This window comes from Siphateles boraxobius, unplaced genomic scaffold (genome assembly GCF_051911475.1).
Source record: "Siphateles boraxobius isolate OS27281-9 unplaced genomic scaffold, OSU_SipBor_1 15, whole genome shotgun sequence".
Taxonomy (NCBI): domain Eukaryota; kingdom Metazoa; phylum Chordata; class Actinopteri; order Cypriniformes; family Leuciscidae; genus Siphateles; species Siphateles boraxobius.
In genome coordinates, this window is record NW_027508755.1 from 1,142,383 (window position 1) to 1,161,847 (window position 19,465).

Genomic DNA, 19,465 nt, shown 5'->3' on the forward strand with positions numbered 1-19,465 from the left:
TAAACGCGCCATGTCCTGATTGGCTAATGATCCGATCTGCCTCATCGGAACACGGTGATTGCATGTTAATGCCAAGTGTAAACGCAGCCAAAGACACAAAATTAATAACAAGCAGAATCACTGAAGAAAAGAAAAACACAAGAACTATAACTGACTTCCGGAGATGAAATCAACTGAAGATAAAAGAAGACATTAAATCTCTGAAGATCTCAGCAGATGAGGATAAAACAACTCCACAAACAGCATTACCAGCTTCACTTATTACCAACTAGTTATTGAGAATTAATAGCGGTGTAGATGTTGATGTTTCTTTGGAAATAATAGGTTTTGTAAAGTCACCATTATGGTCATCAGTGTTTTCTTTAGTTGGGCAGTTTGACTAAGCTTTTTATATGCAAGTTTGTGGTCTTTGTAACAATTTTAATCAAAACACATAATTTGTTACAAAGGAAGTCAGAAACAATGATGATCAGGTGACATAGTTTTAATCTTCTTGAAGTAGAATGGTTTTCTAATCTCATCACTGACCAAAAATGGTTATTTGTTAATAATAGATTATTTTCACCAACAATAACTTCTTGCCACAGATCAGACATTCTGAAATATTCTCCAAATATTTTCAATAAAACTTCAACATCTAAAACTCTATTAATTCTCAAAAAGAACTTCTGTCGATGAATGACAGAAATAAGGTCAAACTGGTTTGTAAGAAGAGAGATTGCATCTAACTCTGTGTCTGGAAGTCAGTTGTTCTTTTTTTTCTCTTTTCTTCAGTGATTCTGCTTGTTATCATCAGGTGTCTTCAATAATCAAACAATCATCACTCAATTAATTACTTATTTATCTAATTAGCTCTAACACTGCTTCAGTGTTACTTTTAACACCCTGGTGGTGGTTCCCATATGAACACCGAGCGGTGTTAATTTAACACCAGGGGATTTACTATGCACAGGAAAAAAAAATAAGCTCATATTTTTGTTAAAGAACTTGTCAATTCTTCACTAAAAACTATCATTTGAACTAGCTTTTTAACTTAATTTTTTTTAACCTTTATTTAAACAATTAAAAAGAACATAGCACATATAACACTTTAATCTAGAGATGTTTTGCTTTGCAACAAGGTCTCTTGAGATCTTTATAATTTAAATATAACTGAAATAACTACTCACTTTTTTATTTCTGAGAATGATTCTGTTAAGTCAGTCCAGAAGGACAGGAATTCATCCTTGGGTAATTTCGGCAAGCAGAGGGCAGTGCAGAGACGAGAAAGAACTCCATTGTCTAATTCCAGACGATACTGTCTCCACACATACAGCATGATGAGAGCAGCCTTCAGTGGCTCCTTGATGAAAGCACTCTTTCCCTTGCTGTCCGTCTGTAGCTCTGGGGTCACCTGCTCCAGCATGAACTGCTTCAGAAGCCTGCTCACCTGAAAGATGAAATGAGACCGTATGTTAAATTTCATGTTGACATTTTAACACTAGATTCAAGTGAGGTGAAATTTGGTGGAATTTGAGGTATGATTGGGATCACTGTCCTGTTGAAGGTCCAAGCTTCAGCTTCCTCACTGACAGCATGACGTTTTCTCCAAGGATTTCCTGATCCTTCAATGAATCCATCTTGCCTTCCACACGCTGCCGGTTTCCAGTGCCAGAGGATATAAATCAGCTGTAGAGCATCACTGATTCATCATGCTGAACAGTAGATAGAGTTGTTTTCAGCATGTGCTTCATACTTCTTCCTCCAGAAATACCGTTGATCCAGAGGGTATAAAAGTTGTTTCATCGCTCCACAGAAAAAAATCCCAAAACCTCTGTGGCTTATTTATATGATTTTAAAACAAATTGAAGCCAACTTTTCTTGTGCTTTTGGGTCAGTAGTGGTGTAGTGTTGGAGTTCTGGCATGCGTTTAGTAATCGCCTGTATGAAAGGTGAAACCTCAGTGTCTGTTGTCACGAAGTCTCACTGCGGGTCTTTTGCAGTCGCTCGAGGGTTTTTCTGGACCCGCCTTCTCATAAATCTTGCAGCCGTTGATAGCTTCCTTCTCTGCCCTGTCCAGGTAGTGTAACCACTGTTCCTTTAACTTTGAACTCTAGGAACATTTACTGCCTTCGCTCGTTTTGTGTCCTGTTCCTTGTTTGTGAAGGGCAATGATATCTTCTCTTAAATTTATGGACTATTCTTTTAACTTAGCCATATTTCTATCATGCAGTCGAATGTGACACTCAACAAACCAAGCCAGTTCAGGTGTTTCATGTGTTCTAGCTCAAGCACACCTGGTGCAACTAATGAAGCCATTGATTAGTGAGACAACACCCGTTTTGCAGATTTGTGCTGTTGTGAGGGATTTCTATTCAGGGGGTTGAATAATTTTGAGACTGCAGAAGTAATTTAAAGTTGCATTTTCAGTTGAATTTGGGGAAATCACTATCACTATATATATATATATATATATATATATATCAATGTGGCGACTGCTGGTCTTTCAAAGAGGAGAAGCTCATTTTTGGCCTACATCATAAAATTTGTCCATTTATTTATAGCCTAGTTAACCTAGCCTACTGTATGAATGAATGAATGAACAAACGATCTAAAAAAAAGACATTAAACTCAATGGAGGAAATGTGGGAATTAGGTTAAACTGAAACAAGGAATGTGGTGTAAAATTGTGTGAAATGTATGATGAAAATTGGCTAGCAATTTCGCCAAGCAAATACCAAGAAATAGGTTGCAGCAGTTTGTCTTTCGACTACACTTGCAAAATCCGCGATGGGACTGAGCTCAAATAGCTTCAGCGTCAGCGACTTTTTATAGTACAAAATCGCTGTCAATCAAAAGGAGATGCAATCTTTCGACAGACCCTCCAATCATCACGCAGAAGCCTGGAGTCTAGCACATAATTGCAGATTTATCCAATGACCGTCTAGTTTCGAAGCACTGGAAAAAAACTGTTCAAAGCAGCCCCATTGAAGTCAATGGATGCCAGGCTTCAACAGGCAAATGCACTGTGACGCTACGGGAATGTATGAGAATGAAATCGACTCAGCCGATCTGCTATATGTAGCTGATTCTGAACAAACTCGTCTTCGAGATGAACATGTTCTAACGCATTTTTAGTCAATAAAATGTTAACACTATAGTACATATTTGACCATAAATCTTTTGACATTATAGGGAGCGCCGAGTTTACCTTGCAGTCTTAAAGAATTCCCCACTGATGTGGAGACGCCCCATTTAGCTGAAGTTAGGTGAGTAGGGTAATTTCTATCACACGCCATTACACCACCGTCACCAGTCTGGACTGTTGACACAAGGCAGGTTGGGTCCATCATTCATGCTTAAAACTTTGACCCTACCGTCCGTGTGCCTCATCAAGATTCTTCAGATCAGGCTGTTTTTCCAGTCTTCAACTGTGCACTTTTGGTGAGCCAGTACCTACTGCAGTCTCAGTTTTAAGTTCTTGTCTGACAGAAGTGGAACCCAACATGGTCTTCTGCTGTTGTAGCCCATCCGCCTTGAAGTTTGATGTGTTGTGAGTTCTGAGATGTTATTCTGCACATCTTAACAGGTTGTTGATCCGAGTTGCTGAAGCCTTTTCTGTCAGCTCAAACCAGTCTGGCCATTTTCCTTTGAGATCTTTCATCAACAAGACATTTTGTTCAGCAAAACTGCCCCTCACTGGATGTTGTTTGTTTTTGGCAATGTTGTGCATGAAAATCCCAGGAGATCAGTAGAAACACTCAAGCCAACAATCACTGTCAAAATCACTGAGATCACTATTCTGATGTAAACATTTACTGTAGCTCCTGACTCAAATATGCACAATTGTATGCATTGCTGCTACACGACTGGCTGATTAGATAACTGCAAAAATACGTTGTTCTCAGTGCTTAGTGCTCAAGTGTGTGTATGTTATAAACAGTACTCTGAATATTCTGTAGTATTTTTTGCATGTGTGATCTCTCACAATGCTGACAGAATTTTCTTGCTTGGTGGAACAAATCTTGTAAATTTATGAATGTGCTCAGTATATGCCGAGATACATATGATTTACTTACATCTTCTTTACTGTAATCGAGTTGGTGCCATTGCGTCTGTTTCTTTTCATATACATAAGGGTTTCCATAGATCTCATAAAACTGTCGGAGTTGACTAAAGAAGTTGTTGAGGTTCACTTTGCTCCAGCTTGTCAGGAGGTCAAAGATATTTTCCAGCATGATTGTACCAGCGATTTTTCTTCCCTGGAGAACACTTTTCTTCTGATCACGCCAAATGGCCTTTTTGATCCATTCAAGCATATTATTAGATGGTTCTGCGCAGATGATATCATCATACTGATGCCATTCCCCTGCAATACACCAAAAGAACAAATTAAGTCTCTTATAAAAAATAAAGTCGAAAAAAAAAGGACTTCTGGTGAGCTTTACCAACCTTCATTGTTTAGGAGATGTGGTTTGACAAACAGACATCTGTTGGTGGTTTCATCTGAATCCAGTTTGTAGATGTATTCATAATTTAATTCATACTTCTGATGCTTTTTTGCTTTATACACTACATACTTGTAGGGGATGGACACAGTTTCAGCGTCAGTTTTTTTGCAAACAAATTTCCCTCCAACAAGAAATCCATGCTCTCCGAGATTCCTGAAATCAAATTATTCTTAAAAAACTGGTTAAAGTAATGAATAAACAAAAACTGGTCCTGAAAATCGTTACTAACCGTGACACAGACAGTGGGACAAGATCTTTATCCCAGTTACCAATGTGACTACCGGCCCTTACAAAAATATAATCCTCTTCTGGGTTAAACTTGAAGTCTTTTGACAGGACTGCATGAAAGTAAATGGTGAGTCTGTCACTGGAACTTATATGTTGAGTTGATGCTGGATTTCTGCAATTTCAAAAATATTAATGAGATAATACACGGGAGAAAAATTATACCTTAAAGTGCCCCTATTATGCTATTTTAAAGTTTCCTAATGTTGTTTTGGAGTCTCTCAGAACAGGTTTACATGCATCAAAGGTAAAAAAACGGTTTAATTTTCTCATAATATACATTTGCACATCACCACATTTTCAATGATTCTCAAACGACTCGTCAGATGAATCTCTCTATCTCTCTAAGGCTATGTTTACACGGAAACGATCTGAAGAGAAAACGCAAAAATGGCGTTGCGTTATCACTTTTTATTCTGCGTTTAAACGAGCGTTATGGGGGTGAGATCTGCGTGCATATGGTGACGCAAAAGTGTGTGAAATTCGATGTAGTATGCACTCCAGGAGGCTAGGTGGCAATGTGAAGCACTGCCAAACAACAACACCAAGTCCACGCGCCTGCGTACAACCTTCCTTCTACTTCTCTCCCTAGTAGCGCGAAATCAAAACATGGTGAAGCGAACAGCAAAAACACTCTTGTACGTTTATCAGAGCTGCTAGGGCAACTTGAAGGTCCGACGTATGGACATAATCCAACATGTTGGTTGTTATTTTCCTGTACTGGCGCATGCCTGTGACGTAAACACGTACGCGACGAGAGCCACCGTGAGCAGATTTGCGTTTTTACTAGGGCTGTCAATCGATTAAAATTTTTAATCTAATTAATTACATACTCTGGAATTAATTAATCTAAATTAATCGCATACACAATCTTACAATGTTTACATGGTACAATTTCTGGTAAGCTACGTTTTTATTATTATTGCTTGACACAAATTTCACAATTTCAATTTAATTTAATTATTGTGATTTGATGCAATATTGACTCATTTGGATAAATATTAGGAAGGCTACACAAGATAGGCATTCATTTTTCTCAAGAAAAAAAAATCTCACCCAATGCTGTAAAAATACAGAGAGCCATATCAGCTGGTAGTATTTAAGGTTAAAAATAGCTCAAATTAAATATAATGCGTGTTTATTACAAATAACAACTTTGATATAAGTAAAAATATAACCCATACGTAATATACTAGTAGGCTACATAAATTTTGAAAAATACTCTCTATAGCTCTTTTTTTATAGCCAACTATAACATGCTATATGGTCATGAAATGGCTTTCCTGAGGTAACTTAGGGCTAAATGTTATGTGACATAATTGTTCTCCAGCTGTTTTATTGACCTCTTTTCGCGGTTGAAAAACACTGATTGATCGAGGAATATACATTTCGGTAAGTTTTAGGCTGCCCTACTGTATCTTTCAACATTGGTCATTCGTGTTTATTTACTATTAGCTAGAGATGATCGGTTCACGTGCCGCTATAGGGATCCGTCATTTCACATTTACAAGCGCCAAAACGGTATTGTTTGATTTTCGTAATAAAATTAACAGAATCTGAGAGCTGAGATTTTTTTTATATCATAAGTAGCCTAACGTGCTCTGTCTTGTCTGTTTCCGTGTCCTCTCTTTGGTGCGCGATTTTTCTGTGCCTGAGAAAATGGTTGTGTGACGTGAGAGCGCGTGAAAAGTTACAACACACACACACAAGCGCGCTTTCTCTCAGACACACTCACCGACTCACTCACACACTCCTGGATGCTTTGGATTGATGTGGTACTTTAGAGTTTGACGAACTCCGTTTGTTATAAGTAAATGTTCCAAACAATGATCCAAGCAGCGCGTTCTTGTCTCCCTCTTTCTTTTTACACGAATTCTAGAACGGCTCCGCAAAGGTCAAAACGGAATGGATTAATCTGCGTTATTTTTTTTAACGCGTTATTTCTTCTCAGATTAATTAATCGAAATTAACGCGTTATTTTGACAGCCCTAGTTTTTACCCTTTAGACGGGAACGCGACGGTGGAGCATTTTTAAGATTTCCACTCTGGAGGGTGGTTTCACTTTTTTGCGTTTTTAAGCCCCAAAAACACCGTCGCCGTGTAAATGAAAGGCACATCTGACCAAATATTTTTACGTTTTCACCCGCGAGCGTTCTCGTGTAAACAGGGCCTAAATGCCTTCTTTCCGCGAGCTACTTTGCTCTGATTGGCCAGACAGCTCAGTCTGTTGTGATTGGTTAACCGCGTAGCGCGCGCGTTCAAAACAAAAACGCCCATTGCCATAATAACGTCAGCTCTGCGTGTCCTGAGGCTTCCCACACCATAAACTAAACACAGTAATGAACAATGACGTCGATTTTACCATATCAATGCGAGCGTGAAGATAAAACATTGGAAGAACTAGTTATTCAACCTGAACCTCCATCACAAGGACGACTCGAGCAGGACGTTTCTCAGTGATACACTACTTAGTTTGAGGTAAATTATGAGATGTTGCAACTATAACTCCTCAGCATCAGCATTAACAAGTGCATATCCATCAACAAACCGATTATTTTACTTGTAATAATTTATTTACTAAGTATTTTTCTAATATATTGCGGTGAACACGTGGAAACTGTATCAATAACAGTGCATGTATGCAATGTATACATTAACCGAGCTCTAGCGTGAATGATTGATATAACATAAACGCAGTGTTGGGGAAAGTTACTTTTAAAAGTAATGCATTACAATATTGCGTTACTCCCCAAAAAAGTAACTAAGTACGTTACTTAGTTACTTTTTATGGAAAGTAATGCGTTACATTACTTTTGCGTTACCTTTTCTCACCTGCATGTGCTTGTTTGTTTGTTTTTTAATAACAGCTAAAACAATCTATTTTTGCCAATTGTTAAGGCCCTTTCACATCAAAAGTTAAATGAATAAGCCTCAGGCTGAAGGAAATGCATATTTACTACTGTACAGTAGAGGGCGCCGCTCAAACAAACCTTTCAGCTGCTGCTGTTCTTGATTAAATAACAATGGGATACAGGAGAAGGAAGTTCAACACTCTTATTTCTAAACCTAATCTAAAGTCATTTTTGCTTATTAGTATGGTTGAATTAGATCATTGTAGGTCAGCAGCAAAGACATTGGTTAATAAAGTGAGATTAAATACATAAAGTATATTTGTGTAATTTAACATAGTTAATTATAAAACTTTTGCACAAAATTCTGTGATTGCATTTGACTGTTTTTATTCATTTTGAGGAATACTGAATGTTTTTGTGCAAGTGAGATGAGTAAATGCATGCTCAATGCAAATGCACACAACACCTCACTTTATTTCTCTCAACATGGGGACAGGAGAGCTGTCAGTCAATAAATGTGAAAAAGTAACTAGCGTTACTTATTTGAAAAAGTAACTCAGATATTTTGTTGTAAATTGAAAAAGTAATGCGTTACTTTACTAGTTACTTGAAAAAGTAATCTGATTACGTAACTCAAGTTACTTGTAATAAGTTACCCCCAACACTGCATAAACGTTGGTAAAACAAATGTTACTTCATGCTTAATCTTTCAGTTTTAGGTAATAGTGGCCCACAACGGATTAGCAGAAGTATTTCAGTAAGATAGTGATAACATGAGTTAGCCAGTTAGCAGGAGACCTACACAATATAAAACTCAAATACTAAGTATTTTGAACACCAGAGTGTTTGCGAATCCTGCATTGAACTACGAGATTTGAGAAGCAGTCGTCAGTAAAATAAAGGGAACCAAGCAAAAGTTTAAGATTATACTGCTGTGGTATCGTGGTAAATATGAATTTTAACCACTGATTCTTCACATGCCCGTCCTTGGGCAGTGAAAAAAACTGGCTTTACCTTCACATTATAGAGCACAGCGTCTTCTCGACATGAAGCTATCCAGTATCCACAGGAATCAGCTGCAGTGTTAGAGTTTCAAGTTTTCCCTGGTGTCTGTGCACTCAATAAGTGGGCGGGCAATATACTAACGTTTCGTCTTGACATCACAACGAAACAGCTTATGACTCATTCGAAAAATGATTAATTTCATTGACTCGGAGTCGACTCTTACTTTTGAAAGACAATAACTTTATATACGGTGCACTTTCAGATTTAAAACTTTGCAGGATGTTTTCATTCACTCATTTGTTACACACTACATGAAAGGTCATTTCCAAAAATCCATAATAGGGGCCCTTTAAAGGCACATTATGTAGAAATTGTGTTTTTGTCAAACAGCGACACCTAGAGTCGCTGTGGAATACTTGCACTGTCGCAAAAATGTTGCATCCAGTGCTGCTTTTGAGCTTGCGCCAACGAGTGAAAGCCCGGACAAGAGTCTCACTCTGTCAGTTCCTCATGCGGTCAGATTATCTCTTCCTTTTCCTAGTCTCTTCTGACCGCATTTTCTTTGCTTTTTCCATCGTTGAGTATCACGTCTGAAATGCGCGCAAGTGTCTTTGTGCTTCATATGTTGTTCTTGATGTGTGTGACGTCGTTGCCGTAAAGCATGTCGTGATTCTCGTGAGATTTGTCGGGGGCTCTCCTCTCAAACTTGCATTGCTGGTTTTTCCAGCAGCGTCCCCCCCAAGCTTTACTACCAGGATGATTCACCCTACTATTGTTTACCACAGAAATGACTTTGAAGCTGTTATATTAAGGTACAATTCTTGCATAATGTCCCTTTAAGTGCTATGAAAACCTACCTTTTTGGGAGCTCAACACACTGACTCTTTGTATCACCACTTTCTTTGCCTTTCTGGTCTGCAGCAGAATCTTTTTTTCCTTGAGCAGACTGTTGCTTCTGATTCTGCTCAACCTTCACTGCCGAATCTCCACTGGAACCTGGATTCTTCTAAAAGCAAAAACACAAAATGTCATAATTTAAAGTTTGTAATTTCTAGTAACAGACGAAATATATCAGCTTGGCCAATGAATCAACTAACATTTGTGCTCTCTGAAGTTGACACATTTTCTATTTCCAAATATATATATTTATATACAGTATATAAATATAAGGTAACACTTTATTTTACAGTGTCCTTGATACATGTGTTACATGTACTTACCCTAGTAATAACAGTAAATTATGCATAATTACATGCAACTAACCCTCAACCAAATCCTAATCCTACCCTAAACCTATGGTAAGTACATGTACTAAATTAATATTACTCAGTACTTAAATATGGAACAGAATACTTGTTTCTTATATGTCAATTGTGTTGTTATGTAAGAACACATACACACACTCGCACAAAAAAAAAACTGTTGTCAGCGCTGATCTGACGATTTTATCAGTTAAATATTTCAACTCAGATCAACATTTCAATTATTTACTTATGTGGCAAGTAGCCATAAGCGAGATAATGTACATCCAGCCGGTTGTTATGGCAGAATAAACCCGACAGGGTGATCAGGATATGAAGCGCGGGGGTCCTGCATCACAGTGAAGGGGTTTATTCTGCCATAACAACCAGCTAGATGTACATTATCTCGCTTATCACATGGCCACTTGCCACATAAGTAAATAATTAGACATAAAATATTGATCTGAGTTGAAATATTTCACTGATAAACTATTTTACCGATAAAATCGTCAGATCAGCGCTGACAACACGTTTCTGTGCAAGTGTGTGTTTGAGTGGGAGAGAGAGCAGGAGACAGAGAGTATGTGCTTTTCTATATTAAATAATAAATACATAAAACATATTTTTGTGTTTTTATCCTATTGTTTATTATATGTATTTGCTTGTTTGATTTTGGTTCTTTTGCTGTTGTCGGCTATAAGGACCTGTGAAATACCTGAAATCATCTGTTGTAATATAATTTGGTGGAGCTGTAATAACAGAACAAACTGTTTAAAAACATATATATATACTTTTCGTTTACCTTGGATTTACTCTGTGTGCCAGATACCGGTTCCTGTGATGATTTCTGTGGTTCATTCTTCTGATTTCTGTATTTTTAAGTGTAAGTACACATTATATTTGACATTTTACAAAAAAATTACATGAAAAACCTATTTTAAAAAGGAGACAAAGAATCATTTATCAAAATACATCAAAGGCTTTGGCATACTTTTTGGGTTTAGATGAAACTTGCTGAACTCCTTTATTGGTTTCTGTTCCCCCACTTTCATTGTGTTTGTCAGATTCAGTTTTCTGGTCACAACGAGCGGACTTCTGCTTCTCACTCTGCTCAACCTTCATCCCTGAATCTCCACTGGAAGCAGCATTCTTCTAAACGCAAAATAAACACAATGTCATCATTTAACACCATGTTTGTAATTTCCAGTAAGAGAACAATATATCAGTCTGGCCAAAGAATCAACTAACATTTGTGCTCTGAGGTTGACAATGTTAGCTGATAACCATGTCTGATTGGCTGAAGCTTTAGCTCCAGTTCCAAAATTGACAGACACCTTAGTGAAAGGACACATTTTCTATTTCCATATATATATATATATATATATATATTCTATATAAATATATATTTAATTTTGTTTACCTTAGATTTAATCTGTGGGCCAAATACCATTTCCTGTGTTGGTTTCTGTGGTTCATTCTTCTGATTTCTGTAATTTTTAAAGTCAAAGTATACAGTATTATTTGACATTTCAATTTAAAAAGACAAATCAAAATACAAAGGCTTTTCCATACTTTTTTGTGCCTTTATTGGTTTCTGTTTCCCCACTTTCAGTGTGTTTCTCAGATCCTGTACTCTTCTGTTGACTTGACTGTCCCTCATCCTGACGATCCGTCTCCCTTTGACTGCTCTTTATGTTTGCATTCTGGTTCATATTAGCATTCTGATCGAGAGCAGTTTGTGCTCCTGTGGATTTACTCTTCTGTCTAATTTTCTTCTGTTCAGCTTTCTCAGTTTGCTGATCTGCCTCTTCTGACACTGGTGGAGAAGTGCTGGTGCTGATCAGCTCTTCAGCCGCTCCAGGAGTTACACAACTGCTATTCGACTGAGCTTTCCCAGCTTCTGAAGCCGAGATGCCAGTGGTTTCAGTCTCAGGCAGGCTCAGATGAGAGGAGGATTCGGCTGCTTCAGGCATGTCCTCTACAGTGCAGAAAGAGCCATCACTGTCAGAGGATTGGACTTCCTCCATTTTCTTCTCTTTATCAGTCAGAGATATATCAGAGAGTTCAGAGGTCAGAGACGAAGGCTCTTCTGCAACACCAGCTTTTTTCTTCTTTTTCTTTCTTTTCTGTAGGAGCAGGATGAAGAAAAATAATATGCATTATTAATCACCAACAACAGAACCTCAGAATACAAAACATTTTTTTAAAAACTCAGAATAAAGGTCCTTGCACACTGATTGGGTGGCTCTGAATTGTCAAAACACCATTCAAAAGACTTGCTACGGATGCGAAAACGCAGAAAATCGAACCCGATACAATTTTTTTTATCAGTTTCGGAGGCAGTGTGTAAACATGATTGAAACAACGTGAGGTCGTATTTATTCGAAAATTTTGGACTCAGTGTGCAAGGACCTTAAGAAGAAAAAAAAACCTTAATCCCGGACTATTTAAATGTTAAATTGATTTTCATATCCAGCACCTTTTTCTTTGGGCTCGGCAAGGCATCTTCATTTGGACGCTTCGGAGAAACATTGGCATTCTGGAGATCCAGCGCTTCAGACTCGGGTCTCAGATCAGTTATTGCTGCATCTGTGTCAATGTTTGAGGATGATTGAGACTTGTCTTGTGCCTTAGCTGATAAACACAATAACAAAGGTCACACACATACGAACACACACACACACACACACACACACACACACACACACACACACACACACACACACACACACACACACACACACACACACACACACACACACACACACACACACACACACACACACACACACACACACACACACACACACACACACATAACCTCTTACGAAGGCTTTGTTCATGCTGCATCTAATTCTAATTTCAATGCTATCTTGAGGACTGACTGCCACATTCCTTGAATGATGAAATCAGATCTGTTAAATCTTGCTTAGTAGGGGACATTTAATTAATATTCAACTATACAGGTGCTGATCATATAATTAGAATATCATCAAAAAGTTGATTTATTTCAGTAATTCCATTCAAAAAGTGAAATTTGGATATTTAATTCATTCATTACACACAGACTGATGCATTTCAAGTGTTCATTCCTTTTAATTTTGATGATTATAACTGTCAACTAATGAAAACCCCCAAATCAGTATCTCAGAAAATTAGAATATTGTGAATAGGTTCAATATTGAAGACACCTGGTGCCACACTCTAATCAGCTAATTAACTCAAAACACCTGCAAAGGCCTTTAAATGGTCTCTCAGTCGAGTTCTGTAGGTTACACAATCATGGGGAAGACTGCTGACTTGACAGCTGTCCAAAAGATGACCACTGACATCTTGCACAAGGAGGGCAAACACAAAAGGTCATTGCTTAAAGAGGCTGGCTGTTCACAGAGCTCTGTGTCCCAGCACATTAATAGAGAGGCGAAGGGAAGGAAAAGATGTGGAAAAAACGTTTACAAGCAATAGGGATAACCGCACCCTTGACAGGACTGTGAAACAAAACCCATTTAAAAATGTGGGGGAGATTCACAAAGAGTGGACTGCAGCTGGAGTCAGTGCTTCAAGAACCACCACGCACAGACGTATGCAAGACATGGGTTTCAGCTTTCGCATTCCTTGTGTCAAGCCACTCTTGAACAAGACACAGCGTCAGAAGCGTCTTGCCTGGGCTAAAGACAAAAAGGACTGGACCGCTGCTGAGTGGTCCAAAGTTATGTTCTCTGATGAAAGTAAATTTTGCATTTCCTTTGTAAATCAAGGCCCCAGAGTCTTGATGAAGAGAGGAGAGACACAGAATTCATGTTACTTGAAGTCCAGTGTAAAGTTTCCAAAGTCAGTGATGGTTTGGGGTGCCATGTCATCAGCTGGTGTTGGTCCACTGTGTTTTCTGAGGTCCAAGGTCAACGCAGCCGTCTACCAGGAAGTTTTAGAGCACTCATGCTTCCTGCTGCTGACCAACTTTATGGAGATGCAGATTTCATTTTCCAACAGGACTTGGCACCTGCCTACAGTGCCAAAGCTACCAGTACCTGGTTTAAGGACCATGCTATCCCTGTTCTAAATTGGCCAGCAAACTCGCCTGACCTTAACCCTATAGAAAATCTATGGGGTATTGTGAAGAGGAAGATGCGACACTCCAGGCCCAACAATGCAGAAGAGCTGAAGGCCACTATCAGAGCAACCAGGGCTCTCATAACACCTGAGCAGTGCCACAGACTGATCGACTCCATGCCATGCTGCATTGCTGCAGTAATTCAGGCAAAAGGAGCCCCAACTAAGTATTGAGTGCTGTACATGCTCATACTTTTCATGTTCATACTTTTCAGTTGGCCAACATTTCTAAAAATCCTTTTTTTGTATTGGTCTTAAGTAATATTCTAATTTTTGGAGATACTGAATTTGGGATTTTCATTAGTTGTCAGTTTTAATCATCACAATTAAATGAAATAAACATTTGAAATATATCAGTTGTGTAATGAATGAATATAATATCCAAATTTCACTTTTTGAATGGAATTACTGAAATAAATCAACTTTTTGATGATATTCTATTTATATGACCAGCACCTGTATTATGACCAGCACCTATATTATTGTTCTGCCTGCATTGACACCATTATATGAGAACTGAACTGAGCTGGACGATGACATCACGGTTTTCTCCGGAGCGGCTATATATATATATAAATGAACTAAGAACTTGGTTACAACAAAAACGAACCATCACTGTGGGGACTGTGACGCTATTTTCTTCTGGAAACAAACTTTGTTGCATTATTTTACTGTTATCTCTGTAAAGCTGGTTTGAAACAATCTGTATTGTAAAAAGCGTTATATAAAAAAAGCTGACGACCACAGTAATGACTTAAAGTCAACATGACACATCGTTCTCAACACAGTTTGGTTCTGTAATGTGAAGTATTTCTAAGTTGAACTGGATGTTCAACAAGAAAACAAATTTAGGACAGGACTTGATTTCATTCATCTGGAATTCACGGAATTATAAAAAGTGTCTTGTTGGGTTGCTATCTAAATGCTTTGTATATTTTAAAGCATATTTCTGAAAATTTGACTAAATAAAATGCTAAATATTTTGCATTTCCAGTTTCAAGCACCAAAAAGAACATACTGTATTTTCCAGACTACATCATCTGAAACCAAAGCGGCTTAACCATTAATGCTATTGACGTAAAGCACGCAAAAGAGAGTACACACACACACACACACAAAATATTAAGATCAGTTCTAGCATTGCTAATCTGACTTCACACACAGTCTTCGGCAGAGGTGTGTTTGCTGTACAGTACTTCCGTTTCAGAATTGTGTTTAGGCTTGGCATTTAGAATAAATATTGTTAAATGAACACCACTATGTTACGCACTGATATTTTCATTCAAAGTCTAAATTTGCACACAATTAGTTTAACCCTAACATACTTGTCAAGTCAAGTCAGCTTTATTTATACAGCGCTTGTTACAATACAGATCGTTTCAAAACAGCTTTACAGAGATAACAGGAAAATAATGCAGCAAAAATTGTTTTGGCTGTACAGCAGATCTAGAAGTAAATAGCGTCAATGTCCAGTAAGTTTTTGATTGATTCATATCTGTTGTAAAAATCATTAGTTAATAATTAGGGTCCGCTTACACGACACACTTGTAATGCATTCTGGCCGTACATTTACACGACAACAGCCTGAGAAGTTGAGAACAAAAACTTTGAAGAAGGATTCAAAATGCAAGTTTTTGAAAACGATACCGTTATCATATCCGTGTAAATTTCATTACGATATGATACGTGTGTGAAAAGTATTTGTGACATCAGCTAAAAAGGAAATTTGCTTCAGTGGAAAAAACATATATTTTGATGGAAATTACACAGACATTTTTGTTTTAATGAATCATGCACAAGAAGACCAGAAACATGTGTATTGATGTCATGTTGACTTTAAGCATCAGCACAATGACAAGAGACTTTCTTCAACAACAACTGATAACAGCTGTGTGGAAGAGAAGATGGAGACTCTTGTTCTTCATGACATCAGACAACAAGTGGACACCGCCGTTCAAAAGCTTTCGATCGGTCAGATTTTTAATGTTTTTAAAAGAAGTCTCTTCTGCTCACCAAGGCTGCATTTATTTGATTAAAAATACCAACAAAAAACAGTAATATTGTTAAACATTATGACAATTTAAAATAACTGTTTTCTATTTTAATATATTTTAAAGTGTAATTTATTCCTGTGATCAAAGCTGAATTTTCAGCATCATTACTCCAGTCTTCAGTGTCACATGATCCTTCAGAAATCAGTATAATGTGATGATTTGGTGCTCAAAAAACAAGCCCATTTAAGCCCACCGGCAGTATAGTTGTCATTTTCCTTTTTTAAGAATTTTTTTCGATGTTATCCATTTTTTATTTCTCAATGACATATGCAAGCAAACAACCAAATGAAGGATACAAAAAAAGGTATTTATTTCCTTCCTGTCACATGAGGCTGTCAACTTCTTACCTCTTCTTCCAAGAAACATGTCGAAGGCAAACCCTCCCAAAGAAAGATATTTTTCATATAACTAATAAGTATTTTTGTTTGACATATATATCTACATAATCATGAAGGTCTCTAGAATCATCCATACAAAACAAATCTTACAAGAGATCTATAGTTTTTTGTACACTTAGTCAAAAGTCCAAGCAGCAGTATAGTTTCCAGTGGGCATATGCCTTGTAAGTATGTATATCATGGGGAAATGGGGTATACTGTGTTAATAGGTTAATAAATCAAGGTTTAGTGCTTTTTGCTTTCATAATATCCTACCTAACCCTATCTAACTAACATCTCTACTGTCCAGTACACCTTAATTTGATCAATTTTGATCATTTGAAAAAAAATATTGTTGTTGTTTGGTATTCGTTATACGTATAAAGTAATTTTTTCTTCATTCTATTTATTTTTATTGATTCATTTATATATTTTTTCATTAACTTTTTTTTTAGATTTTTGAAAACCTGTTGGGGCAACTCAATGGCTGTACTTTGTTCTGCACTGTTCCACCACTTTAAGACAAATGTATTTGTTGTTTGATTTGTTTATCATACACAATATAAGATTATAAGCTAGATGCAGCTTTTTTGGGTTCGCATCGAATGTTCTTTGAATGTTATACATAAATGTGTTTATGAATAAAGATTGATCTGTTGAAAGCAGTTATTTTGAGTTAGATGCCAAATGTTCTCCTCCTATTCAAATTTGACATTGAAGGGGTGCACACAACATACTATAGTTGCCACACATTCAAATACGATTTTCAAGAAAAGAAAAAAAAAACGTTGGAAAATAAATGCAGAACATGTTCACAGAGGACACTATTAACAACTATATGCATGAAACCATTGAGAGAAATTTGGGCACAAATGGGTTAATTATTATTATCAATGTTGAAAAAAGTTGTGTACAATTTTTTTCAGGATTCTTCTGATGAAAGTTCAAAAGAACAGCATTTATCTGAAATTGAATCTTTGTCTTTGAAATTGAAAAATTTCTTTTTACTGTAACTTTTGATCAATTTAATTCAAGTAATTCAATCAAAAGTATTGATTTCTTTTATTTCTTTCCCCTCAAAAATAAACTTGAATGATAAATGAATGATAGTGTTTAATGTTACAATAGCTTTCTATTTCAGATAAATGCTGTTCTTTTGAAATTTCTATTCATTAAAGAATCCTGAAATAAAAACGTAAATAACTGTATTCAACATTGATAATAATAATAAATGTTTTTTGACCACCAAATCATCATATCAGAATGATTTCTGAAGGATCATGTGACACTGAAGACTGGAGTAATGATGCTGAAAATTCAGCTTCGATCACAGGAATAAATTATACCAACTTATATTCACATAGAAAACCACTGTTTTAAATTGTAAAAATATTTCACAATATTAAAGTTTTTTTATGTACTTTTAATCAAATAAATGCAGCGTTGGTGAACAGAAGAGAATTCTTTTAAAAACATCTCACCGATCCCAAACATTTGAAAGGCAGCGTCCCTTCACACATTCACATATATGAAACGGCTCATTCTTTCATTTACTGCATATTTATATTTTTATTTTTTATTCTTATAATTTGTAGTATTATGTTTCATGTTGTATTTGTATATGTCCACTGGAAGCCTCAGTACCAAAACAAATTCCTTGTGTGTGCAAGCACACTTGGCAATAAAGCTCTTTCTGATTCTGATTCTGATTCTGATTACTATATAGAGCAGGATTCGACACGGCAGAGTACCTCACATGCATACATTGAGGTTATCATTCTTCATCAAATAAGCAAGTTTGTGATTGATCAAGTAATGTTTGTGATTAAAATGTGTTAGTCTTTCAATTAAGACGTTACTTTTGAGGCGGGGAACTTCATGATAACAAGGTTGCGAAGTGAATACAGACACTTTAGTACATCATACTGTGAGTGTGCACTGCATTAGATCTTACATGCATGTTAAATGTCCTGTCTAAATGTCTTAATTTAATTAAACTTGTCTTGAAAAGAAATAAAAATGAAAGTTAATTAAAATATGCATAAATAATCTTCAAAATAAGGAAATAAATAATTGTAAGAAAAAATTGCAAGAGCAAATGGTAACACTTTACAATAAGGTTCATTAGTTAATGTATTAACGAACATGAACTAACAATGAGCAATACATTTGTTACTGTATTTTGTAATCTCTGTTATAATTAGTTAATAAAAATCCAGCGGTTCATTGTTTGTTCATGTTAGTTCACAGTGCATTAACTAATGTTAAAAAATACAACCTTTGATTTTAATAATGTAAATGTTGAAATTAATTTTGACTAAGAATAATAAATGCTGTAGAAGTATTGTTCATTCTTAGATCATGTTAACTAATGCAGTTAACTAATGTTATCTAATGAATCTCATTGTAAAGTGTTACTGAACAAACAACAGAATGTAAAATGGTAGCGAGAGAAATGTGCTGTATGAGCTCACCCGGTGCTGTGTCACATGACTCTGACATCAGCTTCTTGCCACATTCACTGCAGAACTTGGCTGCCTTGTCTAAAGACTCATGACTGCATTCAGGACACTTCATCCTGAGCTGAAGTCTGCAAAGAGCAAACGATGAGGTTTAAGGGGATTCGCACACTTTTAAATAACATAATAATCACACACACACACAAGGTCACATGATTTCTTAGAACTCCGTATTGCTTTCAATTTCCATTTGCTTATAAATCAAAGTTCATCATCTAGAAACTCAGTCAGTAAGCATATGCCCCCCCCCCCCCATATATATATATATATATATATATATATATATATATAGAGAGAGAGATTTTGCTTAATTTTTTCTACATTACATCATCTTTATTCAATATATTTTGCACTGCTATTGTTAACTAGAAAGCATTTTATCGTGACACACACACACACACACACACACACACAGGCCTGAATATCAATGCATCAATCATTCGTATTGTGATTGTTTTTATTATGTTTCTTAGCAAACATTAACAGCTAAGTCTCATTTTATAAAAGTAACAAACCGCATGTTGCTTCACAT

The 19,465-nt window shown here is 36.6% G+C and overlaps 1 protein-coding gene across 1 annotated transcript in view; it reads right to left on the reverse strand.

Annotated features, from left to right (window-relative positions):
• LOC143738609 (E3 ubiquitin-protein ligase rnf213-alpha) overlaps positions 1-19,465 on the reverse strand; it is an 89,417-nt gene that overhangs the window by 69,016 nt on the left and 936 nt on the right. The window contains exons 2-12 of the mRNA XM_077230608.1: positions 18,889-19,004; positions 12,353-12,507; positions 11,446-11,999; positions 11,294-11,360; positions 10,865-11,025; positions 10,676-10,742; positions 9,490-9,638; positions 4,720-4,890; positions 4,432-4,643; positions 4,059-4,348; positions 1,170-1,429 (exon numbers count right to left, since the gene is read on the reverse strand). Of these exons, the coding sequence (XP_077086723.1) occupies positions 1,170-1,429; positions 4,059-4,348; positions 4,432-4,643; positions 4,720-4,890; positions 9,490-9,638; positions 10,676-10,742; positions 10,865-11,025; positions 11,294-11,360; positions 11,446-11,999; positions 12,353-12,507; positions 18,889-18,991 (2,189 nt within the window). The 5' untranslated portion in view covers positions 18,992-19,004. The remainder of the gene's footprint in view (positions 1-1,169; positions 1,430-4,058; positions 4,349-4,431; positions 4,644-4,719; positions 4,891-9,489; positions 9,639-10,675; positions 10,743-10,864; positions 11,026-11,293; positions 11,361-11,445; positions 12,000-12,352; positions 12,508-18,888; positions 19,005-19,465) is intronic.